Raw genomic sequence first — 20,866 nt, 5'->3', positions numbered from 1 at the left:
AGGAATACTAGACTTCTATTTATCGCTTCTTTAATGTTATACTATATATATATAGTGCATGACAGACACCAGCTACAGGTTTACCTTATTCTTAATCGTGTCATAAGATTGTGTTGCAATTATAAATAATACAGAACTAAGACAATATTCAAACCTTCACTATCGTAAACTCTGGGGCAGGAGTCCATAGATTTGGTAGGGGGTATGATTTCTGTCACCGGTTCAACACACCGTCAAGACCCCCACCAAATCACGTCGACATTTATCGCGTGCTATCATACTAAATTGCTTATTAATTAACAATTTTAATTAGTTCGAGCCTCCAAGCACACATAACCGCAATGACAACACGAGGCAATTTAGTGTATTAAAAAGAACGTTTATTATTATTACCAAATGACAAAAAGGGAATATACATGAACAGGTAAATTTGCAATTGAGTTGTTTCCCTACTCAGCTAGTTCCTTAGGTTATCCCGTTTACATAATCTACACTCCCTAATCCTAATCTAGATAGCTAGTGAGTCACATCTATCATTAAAATTAACTGTCACGCTCACACACTGCACAAACACTCTTCTCGTACTATTCTCATGCACACGCCACTTAGCTCAGTTCAAGCTTTTGCTGTGTGGAGTTCTAGTCCCTGCAGGACACACACACAACTGTCACTTGTACTGCCCAATGGCTAGCGCCGTATGGAGAAGTCTCTCGTCGCGCCGCAGAAGAAATATTGTTCTGAGACTTCGGTGTTCTGTTGACCGGTATGCGACGAGAGGAGCACGAGGAAGGTGCACCTCGAACGGTCGCCAGTAGGCCTGACGAACTTCGCATGGAACACAGCACCGATCCCGGTGTCCAGAGCGACTTGCCCATTACGTGGTTATCAGGTCGGACGAAGTTGCTCTTCCACACGCACCGGTACGACTGTGTGGCTTAATTCACTTTCTAGGGTGATGTCCTTTTTTCTCAGTGTTTTTTTTTTGCCTGAAGCTTGATGGAAGGACATGTTCTAGCGAAGACTTGAGAATCACTGATGTCTTCTCCCTAGAAGTTTTAGCGTAAAAGCCGCAGTTTGTCGTCCAGATCTTTCTGTGGCTACATACGTTCTATTGGCCAGTCACACCACATGACACACCACAACCAATCACGCCTCACAGCCAACACAAGCCTAAGCTCCCATCCGCACCCGCGTAAATGACGTAATTTCTAGAGAGAAGTTACGTCATTTCTAGATCAAAAACAGATGTGCAAACACACACTACAGCCCTACCCCCACTCTTTCGTGACAAGCTGAAGTGTTTGCTTGAGGATTAGATGTTTAAGAATAATTATGCACTATATTCTCACCATAGTTAATACATAAAAGATAGTGACATCAAACACTATACACACCTTGTGACAGAGCCATGGCAGCTTGTAAACTTGCTTTGTGACTTCAACTTAAAAATAGCGCAGGTTGCGACAAACGGGAATTGCCGATGTCTATATTTAGCTTCTAGTAGCGTTTCCGGAGAAAGAGTTTTGTACACCATGAGTAGAATGCTTCCGTTACAGCAGACTACTCCTAGTAGTGTGGCAGATGACCTGATCACCAAGACGAAGACATCACAGACTGTTGGCAAGTCGCTGCTTGGTCGAAGTCATGCAAGACAAGGACGGTAAGTCAGTTGTACTGTAGCCTCAGAATAAGTTGTATAGGAGTTGTTTATTTATTTGTGACTTTTTTCTACAATGATAAATCGTCAGTAACAAGCGAGACTGTCAGTGTAGATACAAGTGTCTATGTTCAAACATTTGGCTGATGATACGGGACTAAAGATATCGTTGTCGTTATCTGGACGACAGTTGACCCACCTGCCACACAATGATGACGGTGAAACCACAGACGATTGTGGAAACTGTTGGGTCGTGTGACGTAGATAATGGAAGTCTGCCAACAACCACCACAGTTGGCAGAAGGACTTAGATCGCTGACATCATATCATCTTCTACGTTTTCAGAAAACATTAAATTATCAAATACTGAGGAGGCGAAAATCAAAATGAAATTTACTAACGAAATATTTTGTTACTAAATTTATTACTAAAATATTTATTATTTTCTGATTACCACTTCTAATAATACAGCTTTACTTGTAAAGCGCATTTTATTTTACATTCAGACATATAATCGATATATTTATATGCACACGTGGGCACGCGTGCTGCGTGCTTTCGTGTTTGTGTGTGTGTGTGAATACCTTCGCCGTGTTAAAATGCGTAAGGAGCACGAAGAATTCATCGATAATCTTATAACCAGGTTTCACAAAAATTAAATCACAGTATGTCTTGTTTGAATGCTCCATTACAAATACCGTACAACCTATCTCTAACCAATAAATATGCAATTTCTGAGTTCATTGTGTTTCAATTTCTAGTAACTTTTTTACTTTATTTATGAAATATTAAACACTAATCTTTAAACATATATCGATATGAATACGTTTCCACACGTCGATGTATGAGGTGATTAGACATGACATGACCTGTTTCATCGTATACGTTATTTGAAGAAAAAGCCGTTTAAAAAAACCTCAGACGATGCAATTGTGAGTGGCTCATGTTAGTCATGTAGAATATTCTGTCAAGGGAAATGCCCGCCTATAACACCACTGACATGAAACATCTGATGTCAGGATGTTTAAGGAGTCCACAGTCCATGTTATTATCATTACCTGTAGGTGTGACAGACCAGACATTGTGTGCACGTGCAGTTTGCTTATTAAATCTGTTTGGTGATTACACATAACTTAGAGAGTCCAGTCAAACAACGGAAATATTTATTATCATTTATTTATTTACAATACTCAACACTAGAAGAAGTATTGATGGGAGCTGTAATGAGGATGAGAAATCAGGCTGAAGATTTGTATTGCACTCCTGTACACAGTACTCAGGGGTTTAAATCCTGTTACATCTTGTTTTTCATTTTGGTGTATTATTTTATTTTTCTCGTTTCCTATTATGTTAAACTTCTTTCTATCACAATTGTACTTACAAAAAGTTACACTAACGAAAGACAAGTTTCCCCTGATAATCACGTGATGTGTCTGACAGACAAGGTTCTGGAGGCGTGGGCGGAGAGCTCTGACGTCACGCCACAGACCCTCAGGTTCCTCAAGGACGAGGGCTTCACTTCCATGCGGATGTTGAGTCGTCTGACACCGGAGGAGATTGACAAAGCCTTCCAGGGACCCCGGCTGTTGCCACTGGACCAATGTCTGGCACTGAAAGATGCTGTGAAAAAACTGACAGGGGAGACTGCTGCCACAGCTCCTGCCCCCTCACCTGCCCCTGCACCTGTACCTGCACCTGCACTTGCACTTCAAGCAACTGACAGACGTGAACAAGAAAATCTGGTTGGTTGCTGTCCTGCACAAAAGGTAAAATTTCAGGTGTTTACGCGAGGTATGGTTGAGGGGAGACAACAGTAACTTGATAATGATAACTTAAAGTAGAACAACCCTTTACAGACTATGTACCTGACGGTACACGGACGTTTCGCCGACGGACGTTTCGGCGCGGGGCACTTCATTTCGGCATTTCACACGGACCTTTAGCCGAAGTCAAGTGTGTGACGCCCCTTAGCTCACACATTTCTCTCGCCATTGTATCAATGTATCAGTGAACTCTCTCTCACTATCCCTCCTCATGTGAACCGTTAGCTCACACATTTCTCTCGCCATTGTATCAATGTTTTTTCTTAAAGCTGTTGCGCATAATCTGTGACAATCAAAGTGAACTGTCTGTGAAGTCTGTGTGTAAAATTTGTTTGAAATAAAGAATTATTGTGTAATCTAGTAGTTACTTTCATTCTTTGTGAAGTAAGTAAGCTCTCTCTCTCTCTCTGACATAATGCGGCGAATAGACGGTCGGCAAAACGTCCGACTCCAAAACGTCCGGCGGCGACGAAATCTGGTTGGTTGGCGTCCTGCAGAATTCCAGGTGTTTACCACGCGAGGTATGGTGGAGAGCAAAGGGTAGTAACTTGATAATGATAATTTAAAGCAGAGCAACTCTTTACAGACACTCTCTGTACCTAACACTGTTATGTGCAGACACATTGTTTTAAGAAGTACATAACATTTCTGAAGTTTAGAATTAACTTGGTCAATGTAGTTTGAGACAGCTGCTTTAGTTCATTACTATAATTTAAAAATTAATTTCACTGTAAGTTTAGTGAAACATTTGTAATGATTCAGATGCTGGTCCCGGCCGGCAGACAGGAAATGACGGAGTCCTGGAGGGAAATGTACCCACTGTCAGTCCACAAAGACAACAAAGAGAGTCATTTCCATGGAGACTAGCAGAGATGGCAGCAGAGAGGCCATCCCAGACAGTCGATGACTGGCATCCTCAACCACAGTTCCCCAGTGAACAACACGTGACGCAAGGTTACCATGGTTACCAAGCTGTGCAGCGAGAACAGTACCAAGGGGCATCAGCGCCTGCCCATACCTACATGAGACCACAGAAAGAACTACATGCAGGTAGTGACAGGTACCCGTACCCTGAACCACAGGCTGGGGTGAAGACTTCGGCACCTCAAGCAGACTACAGACAACAGTTTTACACCGCATCGCCATGGGACAAACAAGGGTTTGGAGGTGAGGCCAATCAGTACTTCAGTTGTTTTGCAAATATTTTATGAAAAGACTTTTTCATTGAACAATGCCAATGAGCTAACCGACCTGATGCAGACGGTCGAATGCTTTCCTCATATATAAATTACACATTAAACATAAGCTATTAAGAGAAAATATACAGATTTCAAGCATTGGTCTGCGTCTTAGGTTAAAAAGATTTTACAGAATCGGTTTGTTAGGTTAAACATATCTGCTTCGACTTGCAAACATTCTAGCTAGTGCAAAAGACCATGGATATAGTTTGAATAATGCGACAAATAATCTGTTGACAACATTCCACACAAATAATATTCACTTTTTGCGTGTAATTCTGTGTTGAAATGACAAACATCACATACAGTGTGTAGGTGCACTACCTGTATGTGCAGGTGAGACTTTTCGCTTCCTGCTGGTGGGCAAAACTGGAGCAGGTAAAAGTACCACGGGCAACACCATCCTCGGGGACAACCATTTCACCTCCAGCATCAGGTTCGACACCGTCACCGGAGACTGTCAGCTCAAGCGCAGCACTCGCAATGGAGTGATGATTGAGGTAATTAGACAGGGAATGACCACTCAGACTGTTAGTAATTACCTCAAAGGATCATTGATATATCACACAGCACACATGCACTGCTGCTCTGTCTTACTAGTGCTCTCTCTATCTGAAATAAATCATATAGCACTCAACCCTCAAAAAACAGAAGTTGTGATACTAATTACAAGGCTTAAGAGGCAAAACTTTACTCCCTTATTTTCAAAAATCAAGAGTCATAAACATCTAGGTGTGACTATTAAAAACAATGTCTTGTGACGATTGTGACTATCTTGGTCCCAACACATCCCCCTCCACTCTGTGGGACTAGTGGTGCTTCTATGAGGCTATAAAGGCGGTCAAAAGGACAAATATCAAATCAGTACCACTTTGTCAAAACTACATCCTCATGATATGTCGTCTCTAGGAGTCCTCCTCATCTATAAAATGTTCCCTAGACATTCTATACTATTTTATACCAAAATAATAAGATGTCGCCTCAAACTGAATACTCCCATACCAAAAATAGACTTACTTAAGACGAGCCTGAAATATTCAGGTAGCATCGTATGGAGCAGACTTCTCTCACACCTCCAACAATTGGACTCTTGTCTATACCACTTCAGATGAGGACTTCTAAAACTTGTTTCAACACCTTTGATTCGTTGCAGAGACCTTTTATCCAATGTAACGCCCATTACTAACAATGAAAGATGTACGTGAATAATATGTTACTTATTTGCCTGTCAAACATCCCGGTCAAATTGGACAACAATCCCAATCTTTATATATATATATTTTAATTTTCTTTCTCTAATGCATATGTTTTTATAGTTACCTAGTGTTCCAGTTTCCTTTCCTTAGATCAAGAGCTAGAAATTAATTAAAATGCACAACTTGGCTTATTTTCTTTCTTTTATGAATAAAGATAAAGATGTGTGTGTGTGTCTCTCTCTCTAAAACACACACACGCACACGACCCATGATGATTACTCAGATTGAAATGAGCCTTAAATTAAATGTAAGGTCTCTTTATTATTCATGACAGATCATGGACTCGCCAGGTGTGTTCGACACCCGCAACACCCACGAGGTGATCTCCACCGCCATTGTCCAGGCTGTGGCCTGCATGCATCCGGGTCCTCACGCTTTCCTGTACGTCATCAATATCGGACGGATTACGATGGAAGACGAGCGTGTATACAACCGGCTGATTGCACTCTTCGACCACCAGTTACAGAACTACACCATGGTGGTCTTCACTGGAGGAGATGACCTCAAGCGCTCAGGTGCGTCCATCGAGGAGAAGATCGCGAAGGCACCGGAAAACTTCAGAAATCTTCTTAAGGCCTTCAAGAACAGGTACGTTGTCTTCAACAAGCAGCCTCAGGTAGACGTGTTCCTACAGAAAGTTCGAGAAATGGTTGCTGAAAACGGCGGTGCACCTTATAGCTGTCCCAAGTACATGCAGGTTGGCGAAGGAATGGAGGAGGAAGTGGCTCGAAGAGTGGAGGAAGTGGAGAAGCAGGACCTCAAGAAGAAGCGGTTTGTCCAGGAGCTTGAGATCAAAACAGAACAGGCGAAAGAGGCTGTGGCGAGAGAGAAGGAAGACCTTAAGAAGAGAGAAGAAGCCCGAAAGCAGGAGATGAAGGAAGAGGAGGAGATGAGGAGGGCGCAGTTTGAGAGTCTGAAACAGCAGCTGGAGCAACAACAGATGAGTGAGGAGAAGAGACGGCAGGAGACAGAAGCATTCCTGAGGAAACTTGAAGAAGACAAGCGAAAACAGATCAAAAAGACGAAAGAAGAGAGAAAACGGGAGCAAAAGAGACTCCGAAAGAAAGAGAATGAAATGCGAATGGAGATGAAGAAGATGATTGAAGAGCAAAGGAAACAGCACAAAGAACAGCACAAAGAAAGGATGCGACTCCACGAAGAAGAGATGCGAAGATTGAAGGACGGAATCGCCAACAAGAAGGAAACAACTTTCCTGGATAAATTCAAATCTTTTGCTAATACTGTGGTAAACACAGTGATTGATGCTGCCGCCACCTTTATTCCATTTTTTCGACGTTGAATTTTTTATGTTTCTACCTTTCCTTTTTTTAAAGATTTCCTTGATCTCTGTTTGTTTCGTTACAAGATTATTTTAAAATTAATCATTTGTTGATTTTCAAATGTAATCTTCAGATGCTTGCAACGCAAATGGTCACAATGGTGGGACAGAAACAGCTAAAAATGCTTAAAAGGTTAGATTTCAATATACAATTAAACAAGTCCAGAAACTTACATCCTTGTACATCATTGTAATACTCTTTATCATATTTACCATATTCTCTTTCGTTTGCTTTGAAGTTTCCATCTGAGTGTTTTGATACGTGACCTGTGAGATGGTGGTGAGATCGTAGAAATTTTGTAAAAAAAAAACATATCTGTGTCATTGATGCTGAGAAGATCGGCGATTTATGAAAATTTGCGATAGAAGTTACAAAAGCGCAAGAACATTGTGTAAAATAGAAAAGTAAGTTGCAGAGATGACAAATTAAGAGGATTTAAATGTTTATATATGTACATATGAGAGCTTTCTTAGCTTTTAGTTTATTTGCGCTCAACTGCTGAACTGAAGGTGAAAGGATCGAAGCCTGCTCTGGCCAGTGACTTGACATATCATTCTGCCTACCATCAGCTGATTGTCAAGAACAGGTATCTGTATATACCTGATTATATCTGATTATATCTAATGATATCTGGTTATATCTGGAAAGTTAAAAGCGGGTGGTTGAGAAGGTAAAGCCTCTCATTGCAGGCGCCGTGCCCGACACACCATCAACTACTTACATTCACTGCCTGCACGGCCATCAGGCCATTGGACTTTGTGTCTTAATAATCACTTTGCTTCAGTCAACATGTATTGTTGTTTGTGCGCCTGTTTGTGATGTTTTTAAAGGCGTTTAATACCTTGTACTTATTAGGCTTTGCGACACAAGTTTGCTTTTCACTTAAATCTTACAACACGGATTGTGAACTATATGAATGTGTAGTTATTATATATCTGCATACTTACTCTACTAAGTTATACAATTTCTGTAGAAGTAGCTTAGATGCATAACTTAAGATTTATATTTGTGTACTTTCTTCATCCTTGGATGTTTGTGAGGAAATGGAAAATATTGAATTTGAAGTGGTTGTAGAGACTAATAAATATAACATTCAATATATTTTTATACGTGTGACCTTTCATAACTGCTGCATGGATGTTCACGGACATAAAAATAGAAACAAGAGATTGTCAGTGGCTCCGACCAGGTAAGAAGGAGTTTTGTACTAAGTAATGAAACTCTCTTCTATCTCACATTCGTTATGTAGAATCCAATACAGTATTAAAACACTTTCTAATATCTTATGACTTTAATATAATGAGCTTGATTCTGCTTGGTCATCATACAATTTAAATATGGGAAAGTGTATAGCATATACGTATGCAAAAAAAAACCAAAAAAAAAAAAAAAAAAAACAAAACAAACAAACAAACAAAAAAAAAAAAAAAGCCAAAACAATGTCCATTACCAAAGAAAAAACCAAATCTGCCAAGTTGGCCTTATAGTCAGAACCGAGGCTGTACATTAGCCACCTATGTAAACGGGTATTCTATATACAGTATAGTAAAAGTATATGTATATGTATATAAACGGTGATAACATACTATAACAGAAAAGTCTGTAGTTATTTTACAACTGAAAAGTAAAAGGATTAGTATTCAAAAGAATAGTGGAAATAGTCTATGCTCCAATAAACAAATTGTTTTATAAGAACTACTTAGGTAGCAATCCTTACAAGTGGTTTTTATCTCAGTGGCTAAATGATTGTCATCACAACAGTGACAACACGCTGTCGTGGCTATGTCATACTTCTTACTGAATGTGGCACCTGTCTACAGAGATGACTGGTTTCCTGTGTGTGTGTGAGAGAGAGAGAGAGATTATTCATGAGTATAAAAGTAGAAATATCACAGATTAAGGTAGGTGCTAATTTTACTTAAAAAGTCTACATAATACTTTTAGCTACAAATTAAACTACTCCATGATGTCTTCCAATGCTGCCCGAGTAAAAATTACCAGTTACAGAGAACCTTTTCCTGAGTGGAGGCAAGGTTGTGTGAGACAGATTATCGCGTGCCACAACCTTCAATGCTACCTTTTGGTTTTATGACATTAAAAAAAATTTAAAGTGGTAGTAAACATTTTTAGAGTTGTAAAAGAAGCTCACAATAACTATAGTCATAAAATTGTATCAAGAGTTAATGTGTTTATGTAAATAAAAAAAAAGTAAAAGGTCTTGCAAATGATCTCTTCTAAATTATAACACTACTGTAACATCACTCGGCCCTGTGTACCTCAAGGGAGCAGCAAGGAATAAACTAAACTTGAAGTGTAACATAACACTTCATGGTCCTGGTTGCAGTCTTATTATGGAAAACTTGATGCCTTTCTATTTACCAATTCAAATTTAAAATAGTTAGAACATATTACAACATTTACGACAATCCACTATTAAGACAGCAGTAAAAACTAACACACAATAACCTGTCCATCTGGACTGGACAGTCGTACTTTAGTATTGGTGTTTCTAGTCTCTCGTAGCTCGCATGTCATTTGAACTCAGTCATATAACTTGAACATAGAACTCAGTCCTAAAGATAAATCAGATAGTTTGAGCTTTTCATCTTTTTGTTTTCGCTTTTGAAATGTCCCTTGTAAACAGAACTGAAATCCCTTTACCTTATTTTCACGTTCTTCTTCTCGCTTTTCAGACACCGATCGTTCCTTTTCTTCCAGTATTTTGATCTCATCTTGTAGCTGTTTGAAATGCTTCATACTTTTGCTTTCCAGGTTTGTCACTATAGCTATTCTCTTACTGATTTCTTCCTGCGTTTTGTCATGAAAAGAGAAATACCTCGGCCAACTATAGCATTGATTGCCATTGTGTTGCATCAAGTCACGAGCAACATCCAGAAGACACCTAACCTGTCCCCTGTCTTCAGACTCGTTGTTAAAGACAACATATCTGTTATCGCAAGTTTCTAAAATGCTTCGAAGATCTGGAGGTGCTTTGACGAGAATGTCATTGATAGTACATTCAGGACCCAGGTCATCTCCTCCGGTAAATACAACGATCATGTACTTGGTTACAAACTCATCAAATAAAGCTATTAGTCGCTGGTAAGCTGCTACTTCTCCTTTAGTGAATCGTCTGCTGAGGCTCAGCAAGAACAGGAAAGCATGAGGACCTGATGGCATACAGGCAGCTGCCTGAGCTAAAGCTTCACCAATTTGTTTCTCGCTGGTGCTAGACAGGTCTGGTGTGTCTACAACCTGTTACAAAAGAAAATAGATAAATGAACAGAAATCATAAATATAAGATGAGTTAGAAATTTTTAACATTTTCTTTTAGTCCTTTCAAAAAATATAATTTGTTTTTCGCTTTTTATTTTCCCCCGTTCTGAATGCCTTCTTCACTTTTGTCAGGTTACTAATCTTAGTGCTTTCTTTGTAATATTATCAGCACTTACAGCGGCCTGTAGATGTTTACAGTTTTTGTTAGTGCGCTCCTCGAGTGCGTATGTAAATCACTTTATCAGTTTGCAAGTATCTGATTGGTCATGGGTAAGAATGTGGAGACATACACCACAACTGTCTTTGTTTTTGTGTTTGAGAACAACTATCTATACAACCAATGTGTGTGCGCTTGCATGAGCTTTTGTTGGTACCTCGACAGTTTCTCCCAAAACAGTTCCACGATGCATTTCACACTTGGATGTTTCCATGCTGAGCCCTCTCGACACGACGAACTTCTTAGCACCCAGGATGGTGTTCCCTGTTGTACTTTTTCCTGTGCCGCCATTACCCACCAAGACGAATCGGATAATTGCTGAAAAAATATAGTGGATACAATTTTATTGGTTATAGTACTTTAATGAATAGGAGGTTTGTTTGAAAAGTAACGGAACTAGTATCAGTAGCAACTATTTTCAATCTCAAAACAACAAAATACTTGGTTTTTCCTTAAGTCTAATGAAGTTTTCTATCCTTCTCTACCATGCTTCTATTCTTGCATCTTGCATTCAGTCTCACTTTACCTGTTTCATTCTGCTACTAGAACTATAGAAGCCCGTATTAGGGCTAAACTAACACCACCTTTATGCCATTCGTCCGAAATGTGGGATTCATTGTCACTGCAGACATGACTCTTGGTACAAGTTATGGCCACGTGTTAAAATGTCTTGTCCCTTTACCAAGGGCTCCGGTGCATAGGCGGTCTTAACTCGAGTTAAGACCGCAGTTAAGCCAAGCACGCTGTCTTAACCTAAGACGCCTGCTAAGCGCGGTGCATGGGCGATCTCAACTCGCTAAGCAAGCGGTCTTAGTCTTAAAATTTGAGACTGGTCTCCCCCAGGCTTAACTCCTTGCTTAACCGCGACACGCTGCTTACGCATGACCGCACGGCGGCTTTCGTAGTAACAGTGGCGCTTGATCGTGTTGTTTACTGAGTTGCCCTGCGTATACCATTGATAAATACAGATTTTTCACTACTTCAGCGATCCATCAAATCCATTTGATATGTATGACGTCGATTTGTTTCATTGTTTTCGCTTTCGTCGAGCGAACATAACAGTGGAAAATGATTTCGACCATCATTTTCAACGAAAAGGCTCTACTCCGCCTTTGTTGCAGGTAAGACTATAGTCACCACCACTATATAAATATATAATTAATAAGTGTAATTGACAGCATTACGTTAAAAATATTTAATAATGTTAGCATGACTTCAAAATATAATCACATAACAAAACAATGGCGTATAACTTAAGACGGTGTTGACGACAGTGGGTGTTTGTTGTTATTATTGCTGCTCTCAGGTAAACACGAGACCACAAAACTTATATATATTTGGAAAGGAAAAAACTTGAATTTTGCAATAAAAGTAATGAAAATCTTCTACTTTCACTCTGGTGACAGCAATAATCCAAAAAAATTCAGTTTGCTATACTTGGGTCATATGAGCAGACGCACAATTCTGGCCCATCCACTGTGCTCCAAGTGTTGTTTTAGAGTATGTAAACATTATTAAAAAATTGATGGCATTGTATTTAAGTAAAACAACACAGAATAAAGTAGCAGAGCACCCAGAATCTCTTATATAGTTTGATTTAATACATGTTTATCAATTTGACAGGCAGTTCATTGCAGTATGTCTCAAGTTGTAAACATGTGGCTCAAGAGATAGATAATCATAATAGGTTAATGTTCACATCGTCCTTTTTAACTAAAAATGGACAGTTTTGTTTAGATGTGAATACTAAAATATATAAATTCATTGAGGTCAATAATATTTCCTATGTCTTTTGCAGGTGATGGTGGCATTACAATTTTACGCTACAAGCACAATGCAAGTTGTAGTGGCTGACGGCATTGACATGGGATGAATACGGGAGACAGTGGCTACCCGCTGAGGGACTGGCTTAGTTTCCTTTTTTTTAAATGCAGACAAGGAAAAGAACTCCTCCCCTTTAATATCATATGCTTCAGAATATATTGTGTGACTTCAGATACATCCCTGCCAAAGCAGCAAAAATCATCATGTGTTCCATTGTGCTGTCATAATTTCTAACTGAATAGTCACATTATTATTCAATTTGACTTTGGCTGAATAGCAACATCCACCACAATCAGTTGGTGAACACTTTCAGCAGCTGGCATTACCAATTCATTTTCCATCTGTTTTTCTGTCTAGTATTTGTTACCTCAGCCTGTGCCAGATTTATTTTGATTTCCATGAATTGCAATTCTTTTTAAACAAGATTCAAGTTCACTGTCCAGAGCTACAAAGTTTTTGTTCTCTTATCTTTGTTGTGCATTCTTTTGTATCATCAGGTATTTTGCTTTCTTCGGGTGACCCAGTTGACGGATGGAATTCTGGCTGCTTGGTACATCACCTGGTGTGTTTTATCTGACAGTCAAAAAGATTTTTTTCAGAAAATGTGCAGCTGTCTAGGTCTAAGCCGCTTTGATGGCTTTGAATATTGCTGTGTGGAACTCTGTGTGGTCTTGATGCTGCACGAAAGAAAATGTTTTTAGAACAATTGATTCATGACACTTCTACTTGGGAGCACTGAGTATTACCATTGCATTAGAATATGTAAAGGTATTGCTTGAATTACTCTTCTGTGTAAGGTTTCTATATAAATAGATTATTGTGTTGCTTGTTATTCTTTGTGATGCCAAGTAACTAGTAAAAGCAGTTATGTTGATATTTACTACATGCTGCTAGTAGGATTGTGAAGGACATGTTTCTCTCTTTAGAGTTAATATTTAGCACTTTTCACTGGACTCAGGTGTAGCCATTTCAGAACTTCATAACAGTCTTATTTGCAACTGTTTTAAGAATGTAGACACTGCAAATCTGTGTCATTCAGAAGCTGAGTGTCTACTGGAATCTAAACTGTAGAACATGGTACTGTAACATGTATTAGACTTGTAGTTAAAACTTGTTAAATGTCCAAACTGACTGTGGATGTAAAGACAAACCTGCTGTGTACATCTCCCAAATTATGTCATAGTCTGTGTTGCACTTGAATTAAACAATTTATAATTTTAAGCCAGCTGTGGAAAAATTATATGTGTAGCTGCCCTCTCTAAGGACAAAAACCTTGGTGGCTTTTCCTTAATATTTCATTGTTTTGTTCAAAAATACATCAGGAATATCTGTGCTATAAAGTACATTTTTAAATTCCCATTTGAAAAACATCATCATCTGAAATGTTCAATTCATTGTTGTTTGTTTGCATGAAATGATAATCTGCATATACTTCTAACAAAAGCATTTCCATTGTTGAATTAGAAGATTGAACTGGAGTGTTCTATATTGCACCTCTATATATGTCAATATTATTATTTTATTACTCTCCCTATCATGAAAGACTTCTGGAGGAACCAGCGTAAATGATTCACCACCTGTAACAAAAACTAAATCAGAAATGTATCTAGTTATTTTAAATAAATGTATTTCGGATGGAAATATTTATTTTCAAACTGGCTGTTGTGTGTGACTATAGGCTTTGCATTTGCATTCTCTCGGTATTAGAGCTTTTTCTGCGGATGACACAGACGTAAAAAAAAATCTACACAGGTAAACAAAATGACTAACCTTCGATGTTTGTGCCTCCATCAGTTCTCTGAAATCATCTACCAAAATATTATCACTTTCTCCATTTATCACGGGTGTTTCTGGTGGCCCCCCTGTCCGTGGGTGGATGTTTTTGACGACTGAGAAATGAAATTATGGAAGATCTTAAATCCGCTCATTTCTTTCTTATTCATCTTTTTCTTTTTTTCTGGTTAAGCCTCTTCTTCTCCCTGGTAACCTCCTCGATTAAGACTAATTTTTCGCTGTCGCACACTCTACTTCGTTTCAGCCATGGTGCGCAGACGAATTTCGCGGCTCAGCACCATCGCTGTAGCGCAGTTTTCATTGGTGGAATATACGGTTGGCAAGGCCGCTCCCGGACAAATTTATTTATATCGCTGACCTCGACGCCGCGCTGACTGACCGTTTCTCAGCTAAGCAAGGGCTGAGATCGCTCATGCAACAGGCTTGAGACCGCGAACTTAGCCAAGACGAAAACGAGTTACAAGCAAGGCATCTATAAGACGAAAAGTTAAGACCGCCTATGCACCGGAGCCAAGGACTCCACGCTGACAGTTGACTGAGTACGAGCTAGAATATTCCAGCTCTAGTGTATCTAGCAGCTTGTAAGATGATTCCTGGAGCTTTGTGGTTGAGTATTGGAGGTGAAGGAAGCGGGTGGCTGTGGCAAAAGCAAGGCCACACCCGTAGCCAAACATTTGCCGGTTCTGTACCCTAACTAACCCACCTGTGGAGTGGGTATTTCACTTTTAATCAGATTTGAAAAATTACGGCAGTAAAGGTTAGGAGGGAAACCACCCTCACAGAAAAGACTGGCCCCAAGAAAAGTGAGGGTCTCATTCACCATCGACAACATCAAATTGACAAGACCTTTCCACCATTTGTTATTATAACAAAGAAACATCAAATGTATTTTTTAATTGTATGAGAACAGCAATATAGTTTGGAACAACACTGAGTTGTTTTACAAACTATGACATTTGTATTATTTTTATTAGTTTGTGAATGTGCATATGGAAAGAGGGACAAACCCATTTAGAAATGTATTTATCCTACCTTCTAATTCCCCGGACCGACTTTGCTGACCTGCAGAGCTGACGACATGTCCAGAGTCAGCCTGTCCTTGTGAACTTTCAGTGTTCATCCTCTCCACAGCTTTCTTTAAGCACAGGCATTGCTGCTTTGTCAGAAGATTTGTGTTTATAAACAAAGTGTCGATGTCTGCTGAAGTCAGTTGACTCAGTTTTTCCAAGGAGTCAAAGCCCTCCCCCTTCAGTACTCTTAGAGTCTCCGGAGTCAGTTTTTCTCTCTCTGCCCATTGGTCCATATCTGCTCAGATATATAATGTGTACACACACACACACACACACAAAAGACAAGTAAGAAAATCATTGTATTTTCAGAAAAAAAGGTTGTTCTTTAAGTTATTTTCGAAGATGTTTAAAAGTCTATGTTTGGAGTTAACACAGTAGCGACAAATTACAAACTGTAGTCTCAATACAGCAGTATGTAATATTTTTCTCGGAAAGCATCGTGAGAACCAAGCAACTGTGACCGTTGTTAGTAGATAAAGTCAAGCAAACTTTATCTTTCTTAACATGAACAGACAGGACAGACGACATGTCAGCCTACACCTGTACGCGGGGCTCGCGGATAGTCTTAAGGTCAGTCTCATAATACGATTGTTGTCCTGGGCTCCGGTGCATAGGCGGTCTTAACTTTTCGTCTTAAGATGCCTTGCTTAACTCGCTTTTCGTCTTGGCTAAGTTCGCGGTCTCAAGCCTGTTGCATGAGCGATCTCAGCCCCTTGCTTAGCTGAGAAACGGGTCAGGTCAGCGCGGCGGTCGAGGTCAGCGATAAAAATAAATTCGTCCGGGAGCGGCCTTGCCAACCGTATATTCCACCAATGAAAACTGCGCTACAGCGATGGTGCCGAGCCGCGAAATTCGTCTGCGCACCATGGCTGAAACGAAGTAGGGATATGCGACAGCGAAATATTAGTCTTAATCGAGGAGGTTACCAAGGAGAAGAAGAGGCTTTACCAGAAAAAGAAAAAATGAAATAAGAAAGAAATGAAGCAATTTAAAATCTTCCACAATTTCATCTCGCAGTCGTCAAAAACATCCACCAACGGGCGGGGGCAACCACCAGAAACAGTACAAGTGATAAACAGAGAAAGTGATAAATATTTTAGATGATTGCAGACAACTGATGGACGGCATAAACATCGAAGGTTAGTCATTTTGTTTACCTGTGTAGACTTATTTTTTACACGTCTGTGTCATCCGCAGAAAAAGCTCTAGATACCGAGAGAATGCAAATGCAAAGCCGATATAGTCAGCACACAACAGCCGGTTTAGAAAATAAATATTTCCATCCGAAATACATTTATTTAAAATGACTAGGTACATTTCTCATTTAGTTTTTGTGACAGGTGGTGAATCATTTACACTGGTTCCTCGAGAAGTCTTTTATGATAGGGGAGAGTAATAAATAATATTGACATATGTAGGAGGTGCAATATATGTACTTATGTAGAACACCCCAGTTCCATCTTCTAATTCAATAATGGAAATGCTTTTGTTAGAAGTATATGCATATGTATTATTTTCTTGCATAACAAGCAAGAAGGAATTTACATTTCAGACAATGTTTTTCAAAATGGGAAATTTTAAAAATGTACTTTATATCACATAGATATTCCTGATGGTAAGTTTGAACAAAACATAAAATATTAAGGAAAAGCGCCAATGTTTTATACTTTACTTCCAAAGCTGGCTTAAAATTATAAATTGTTTAATTCAAGTGCCAAACACAGACTATGACATAATTTGGAAGATGTACACAGCAGGTTTGTCTTTACATCCACAGTCAATTTGGACATTTAACCAGTTTTAACTACAAGTCTAATACATGTTACAATACCAGTGTTCTACAGTTTAGATTCCAGTAGACACTCAGCTTCTGAGTGACATGGATGTGCAGTGTCTACATTCTTTACCAGTTGCATGTTATCAAGTTCTGAATAGCTATACCTGGGTCCAGTGAAAAGTGCTAAATATTAACTCTAAAGAGAAAAACATGTCCTTCACAATCCCACCAGCAGCATGTAGTAAATATCAACATTACTGCTTTTTATAGTTACTTGGCATCACAAAGAATAACAAGCAAGATAATAATCTATTTTATATAGAAACCTTACACAGAAGAGTAATTCAAGCAATACCTTTACATAACCTAATGGCTAATGCAATGATAAGTACTCAGTGCTCCTTGTCAAATTGTCATGAATCAATTTCTAAAAAACTATTTCTTTCATGCAGGCATCAACACCACTGAGAGCCAGAGAGCAATATTCAAAGCTGTCAAAGTGGCTTATGCATAGACAGTTGCACATTTCTGAAAAAAATCTTTTTGACTGTCAGATAAAACACACCAAGGTGATGTACAAGCAGCCAGTATTCCATCTGTCAACTGAGTCATCTGAAGAAAACAAAATACCTGATGATACAAAAGAATCCACAACAAAGATTAAAGAAAGAAAAACTTTGTATCTCCTGGACAGTGAACTTGATCATGTAAAAAGAATCACAATTGATGGAAATCAAAATAAATCTGGCGCAGGCTGAGGTAACAAAACTACATGGAAAAACAGATGGAAAATGAATTGGTAATGCGGCTGCTCAAAGTGTTGACCAACTGGTTGAGGTGGATGCTGCTATTCAGCCAAAGTCAAATTGAATAATAAATGTTGTGACCATTCAGTTAGAAATTATGACAGCACAATGGAACACCTGATGATTTTTGCTGCTTTGGCAGGGATGTATCTGATGTCACACAATATATTCTGGAGCACTGGATATTAAAGGGGAGGAGTTTATGTATTTCTAAACCATGATGCAAACAAAAGGGTGCAATATATTATAACATGGAGTAAAGACACATACTAACCAGCCACAAGCAAAACTTGTGCATTTTAAACCTGACAAAGCAAAGACAGTATTTTATCATAGTTGTTCCTGAAGAAAATGGAACTAATTTTTGAGACATCATTGGTTCTCTCAATGGTGTCACTTGTTGAGCTGTGGGCACAGTTGAACTTTTCCTTGGCTCTAGTGTCTGCATTTTAAAAAAGGGGATACTAAGCCAATCAGTCAGCGGGTAGCCACTGTCTCCCGTATTCATCCCATGTCAATGCCAAAAGTGTCAGCCACTACAACTTGCATTATGCCTTGTTGCATAAAACTGTAATGCCACCATCACCTGCAAAAGACATAGGAAATATTATTGACCTCAATGATTTATATATTTTAGTACTCACATCTCAACGAAACTGTCCATTTTTAGTTAAAAAGGACGATGTGAACATTAACCTATTATGATTATTTACCTCTTGAGCCACATGCTTACAACTTGAGACATACTGCAAGGAACTGCCTGTCAAATTGATAAACATGTATTAAATCAAACTATATAAGAGATTCTGGGTGCTCTGCTACTTTATTCTGTGTTGTTTTACTTAAATACAATGACATCAATTTTTAAATAATGTTAAGGTTAATAATACTCTAAAACAATACTTGGAGCACAGTGGATGGGCCAGAATTGTGCCTCTGCTCATATGAGCCAAGTATAGCAAACTGTGAATTTTCTTGGATTATTGCTGTCACCAGAGTGAAAGTAGAAAATTTTCATTACTTTTATTGCAAAGTTCAAGTTTTATCCTTTCCAAAAATATATTGGTTTTGTGGTCTCATGTTTACCTGAGAGCATCAATAATAACAACAAACATTACCCACTGTCGTCAACACCGTCTTAAGTTATACGCCATTGTTTTATTGTGTAGCTATATTTTGATGTCATTCTAACATTATTAAATATTTTTAACGTAATGCTGTCAATTACACTTATTAATTATATATTTATATAGTGGTGGTGACTATGGTCTTACCTGCAGCAAAGGCGGAATAGAGTCTTTTCGTTGAAAATGATGGTCGAAATCATTTTCCACTGTTATGTTCGCTCGACGGAATCGAAAACGATGAAACAAATCGACGTCATGCATTTCAAATGGATTTGATGGATCGCTGAAGTAGTGAAAAATCTGTATCTGTCAATGGTATACGCAGGGCAACTCAGTAAACAACACGATCAAGCGCCACTGTCACTATGAAAGCCGTCGTGCGGTCATGCGTAAGCAGCGTGTCGCGGCTAAGCAAGGAGTTAAGCCTGGGGGGGACCAGTCTTAAATTTTAAGACTAAGACCGCTTGCTTAGCGAGTTGAGACCGCCCATGCACCGCGCTTAGCAGGCGTCTTAGGTTAAGACAGCGTGCTTGGCTTAACTGCGGTCTTAACTCGAGTTAAGACCGCCTATGCACCGGAGCCCTGATGCCTCATGAAAGGATCTTTACATGGTTTCCTTTCTTAAAGTGAAGGTGGAACATTTAAGTCTAAACGATTTCTTTGCTCAGACAGGTGTTGAAGTGTGTTTTAGGCTCTGCGACAAGGCTCGTTCTATTGTCAACTCTGACACTGTTAATAAAGCAGCACCTTTGACACACAGCTTAAGTAAGAAGTTGTACGACCATGATAAATAGATACTGTATAAATATACAGAAGACGACAATGTTAGGTATATAACTATAGGATAATATTAACCAAGTATAAAGTTCTTACCTTCGCTCTCCATGTTTTACAGAAACAAACCTCCTCAAGCCAATGTATGGCCGCTGTGCCTGCAGGTACAAGACAAAATGTTCATGTTTGATCACAGGGTTATGTTTAAAGATCACCTGGAGCTTATTTCGGAGGAGTTTTAGGCAACAATTTTTGATATTGCTTATAATAATGTGAGCTGCAAAGTTTTAGTCCACTACGTACGATCGCGTATGTTAGTCTTTAAAGTTGGCATTGCCAACCAGAAGTCAACTTCCGTCAGATTCCTCCCACTTTGCTGCCTAATAAAAATAATGGGATCATTTATAATGCGATCGGGGTGTGGCTAGAGGCTAAACACAATCCTCATTTATCTTTACACAGTTTTCGGATAAAACTTGCGTAACTTTATATATCTCTTTGCACAGTCTTCTCCTTGTTTGTCTTTGTCTTAGAGTAAAGGGAGAACATTTCCTTAATTTGCGTTTAACATCACTCCCTGTTTTTAAGATGCAAAGCAATCTTTTGCTTTTAGATAACCGTTAGTCAAAAAGTCAAATTTTCCGGATCATCTCTCAAACGAAAGGAACGAAATCTCTAGAGGATTCGATATTTCAAGGTTCTAGTGTGGCTTTAAGTCTACTGCGCAGTTATATTCTTTACCTTAGAAAACCCTGCGTGATGTTTCTTGTAAATGATCGAGTTACTTTGGCTGTACCTTATTTACACCTGCTGAAAGGTTCTTTGTGGTGTGCTGATACGCCCTTCTTATTGCGGGACCCTTACATTGCTCAGCAAGCAACACCTTT

General features: G+C 39.1%; 3 protein-coding genes and 1 long non-coding RNA gene across 5 annotated transcripts in view; 2 read left to right on the top strand and 2 right to left on the bottom strand.

Moving 5' to 3' along the window:
• Window positions 1-20,866, bottom strand: part of LOC112560803 (GTPase IMAP family member 7-like) — a 31,228-nt gene that overhangs the window by 4,707 nt on the left and 5,655 nt on the right. The gene's annotated exons all lie outside the window — the stretch shown is intronic.
• Window positions 1,542-8,744, top strand: LOC112560799. The gene is made up of 6 exons (XM_025232858.1): window positions 1,542-1,660; window positions 3,098-3,408; window positions 3,968-4,001; window positions 4,243-4,647; window positions 5,055-5,218; window positions 6,249-8,744. The coding sequence occupies exons 1-6, from the start codon at window positions 1,645-1,647 to the stop codon at window positions 7,272-7,274; spliced, it is 1,956 nt and encodes a 651-aa protein (XP_025088643.1). The 5' UTR covers window positions 1,542-1,644; the 3' UTR covers window positions 7,275-8,744.
• Window positions 8,744-20,156, bottom strand: LOC112560805 (immune-associated nucleotide-binding protein 1-like). Of its 2 annotated transcripts, XM_025232866.1 has the most exons (4): window positions 20,079-20,156; window positions 15,458-15,730; window positions 10,965-11,125; window positions 8,744-10,569 (listed from the first exon to the last, which is right to left on the bottom strand). In XM_025232866.1, the coding sequence occupies exons 1-4, from the start codon at window positions 20,089-20,091 to the stop codon at window positions 9,856-9,858; spliced, it is 1,161 nt and encodes a 386-aa protein (XP_025088651.1). In that variant the 5' UTR covers window positions 20,092-20,156; the 3' UTR covers window positions 8,744-9,855. The 2 variants fall into 2 exon arrangements, with proteins under 2 accessions (XP_025088651.1, XP_025088652.1); XM_025232867.1 differs by lacking the exon at window positions 15,458-15,730 and having other exon boundaries at window positions 8,883-10,569; window positions 20,079-20,106.
• On the top strand, window positions 16,231-17,937 carry LOC112560808. Its single transcript, XR_003098600.1, has 2 exons — window positions 16,231-16,634; window positions 17,827-17,937. It is a non-coding gene; the product is annotated as an uncharacterized LOC112560808 (long non-coding RNA).

Source organism: Pomacea canaliculata, linkage group LG3 (genome assembly GCF_003073045.1).
Source record: "Pomacea canaliculata isolate SZHN2017 linkage group LG3, ASM307304v1, whole genome shotgun sequence".
Classification (NCBI taxonomy): Eukaryota; Metazoa; Mollusca; class Gastropoda; order Architaenioglossa; family Ampullariidae; genus Pomacea; species Pomacea canaliculata.
Note: the sequence above shows the minus strand (reverse complement) of the source record. Positions and strands in the feature narration are given on the sequence as shown.

Excerpts from the sequence above, each read along its gene's own strand:
- LOC112560799 (XM_025232858.1), top strand. Across the intron at positions 4,648-5,054 it reads GGACAAACAAGGGTTTGGAG|GTGAGACTTTTCGCTTCCTG; the intron begins GTGAGGCCAATC and ends CTGTATGTGCAG. Across the intron at positions 5,219-6,248 it reads GCAATGGAGTGATGATTGAG|ATCATGGACTCGCCAGGTGT; the intron begins GTAATTAGACAG and ends TATTCATGACAG.
- LOC112560805 (XM_025232866.1), bottom strand. Across the intron at positions 11,126-15,457 it reads TCGGTCCGGGGAATTAGAAG|CAATTATCCGATTCGTCTTG; the intron begins GTAGGATAAATA and ends ATATTTTTTCAG. Across the intron at positions 10,570-10,964 it reads TTTTGGGAGAAACTGTCGAG|GTTGTAGACACACCAGACCT; the intron begins GTACCAACAAAA and ends CTTTTGTAACAG.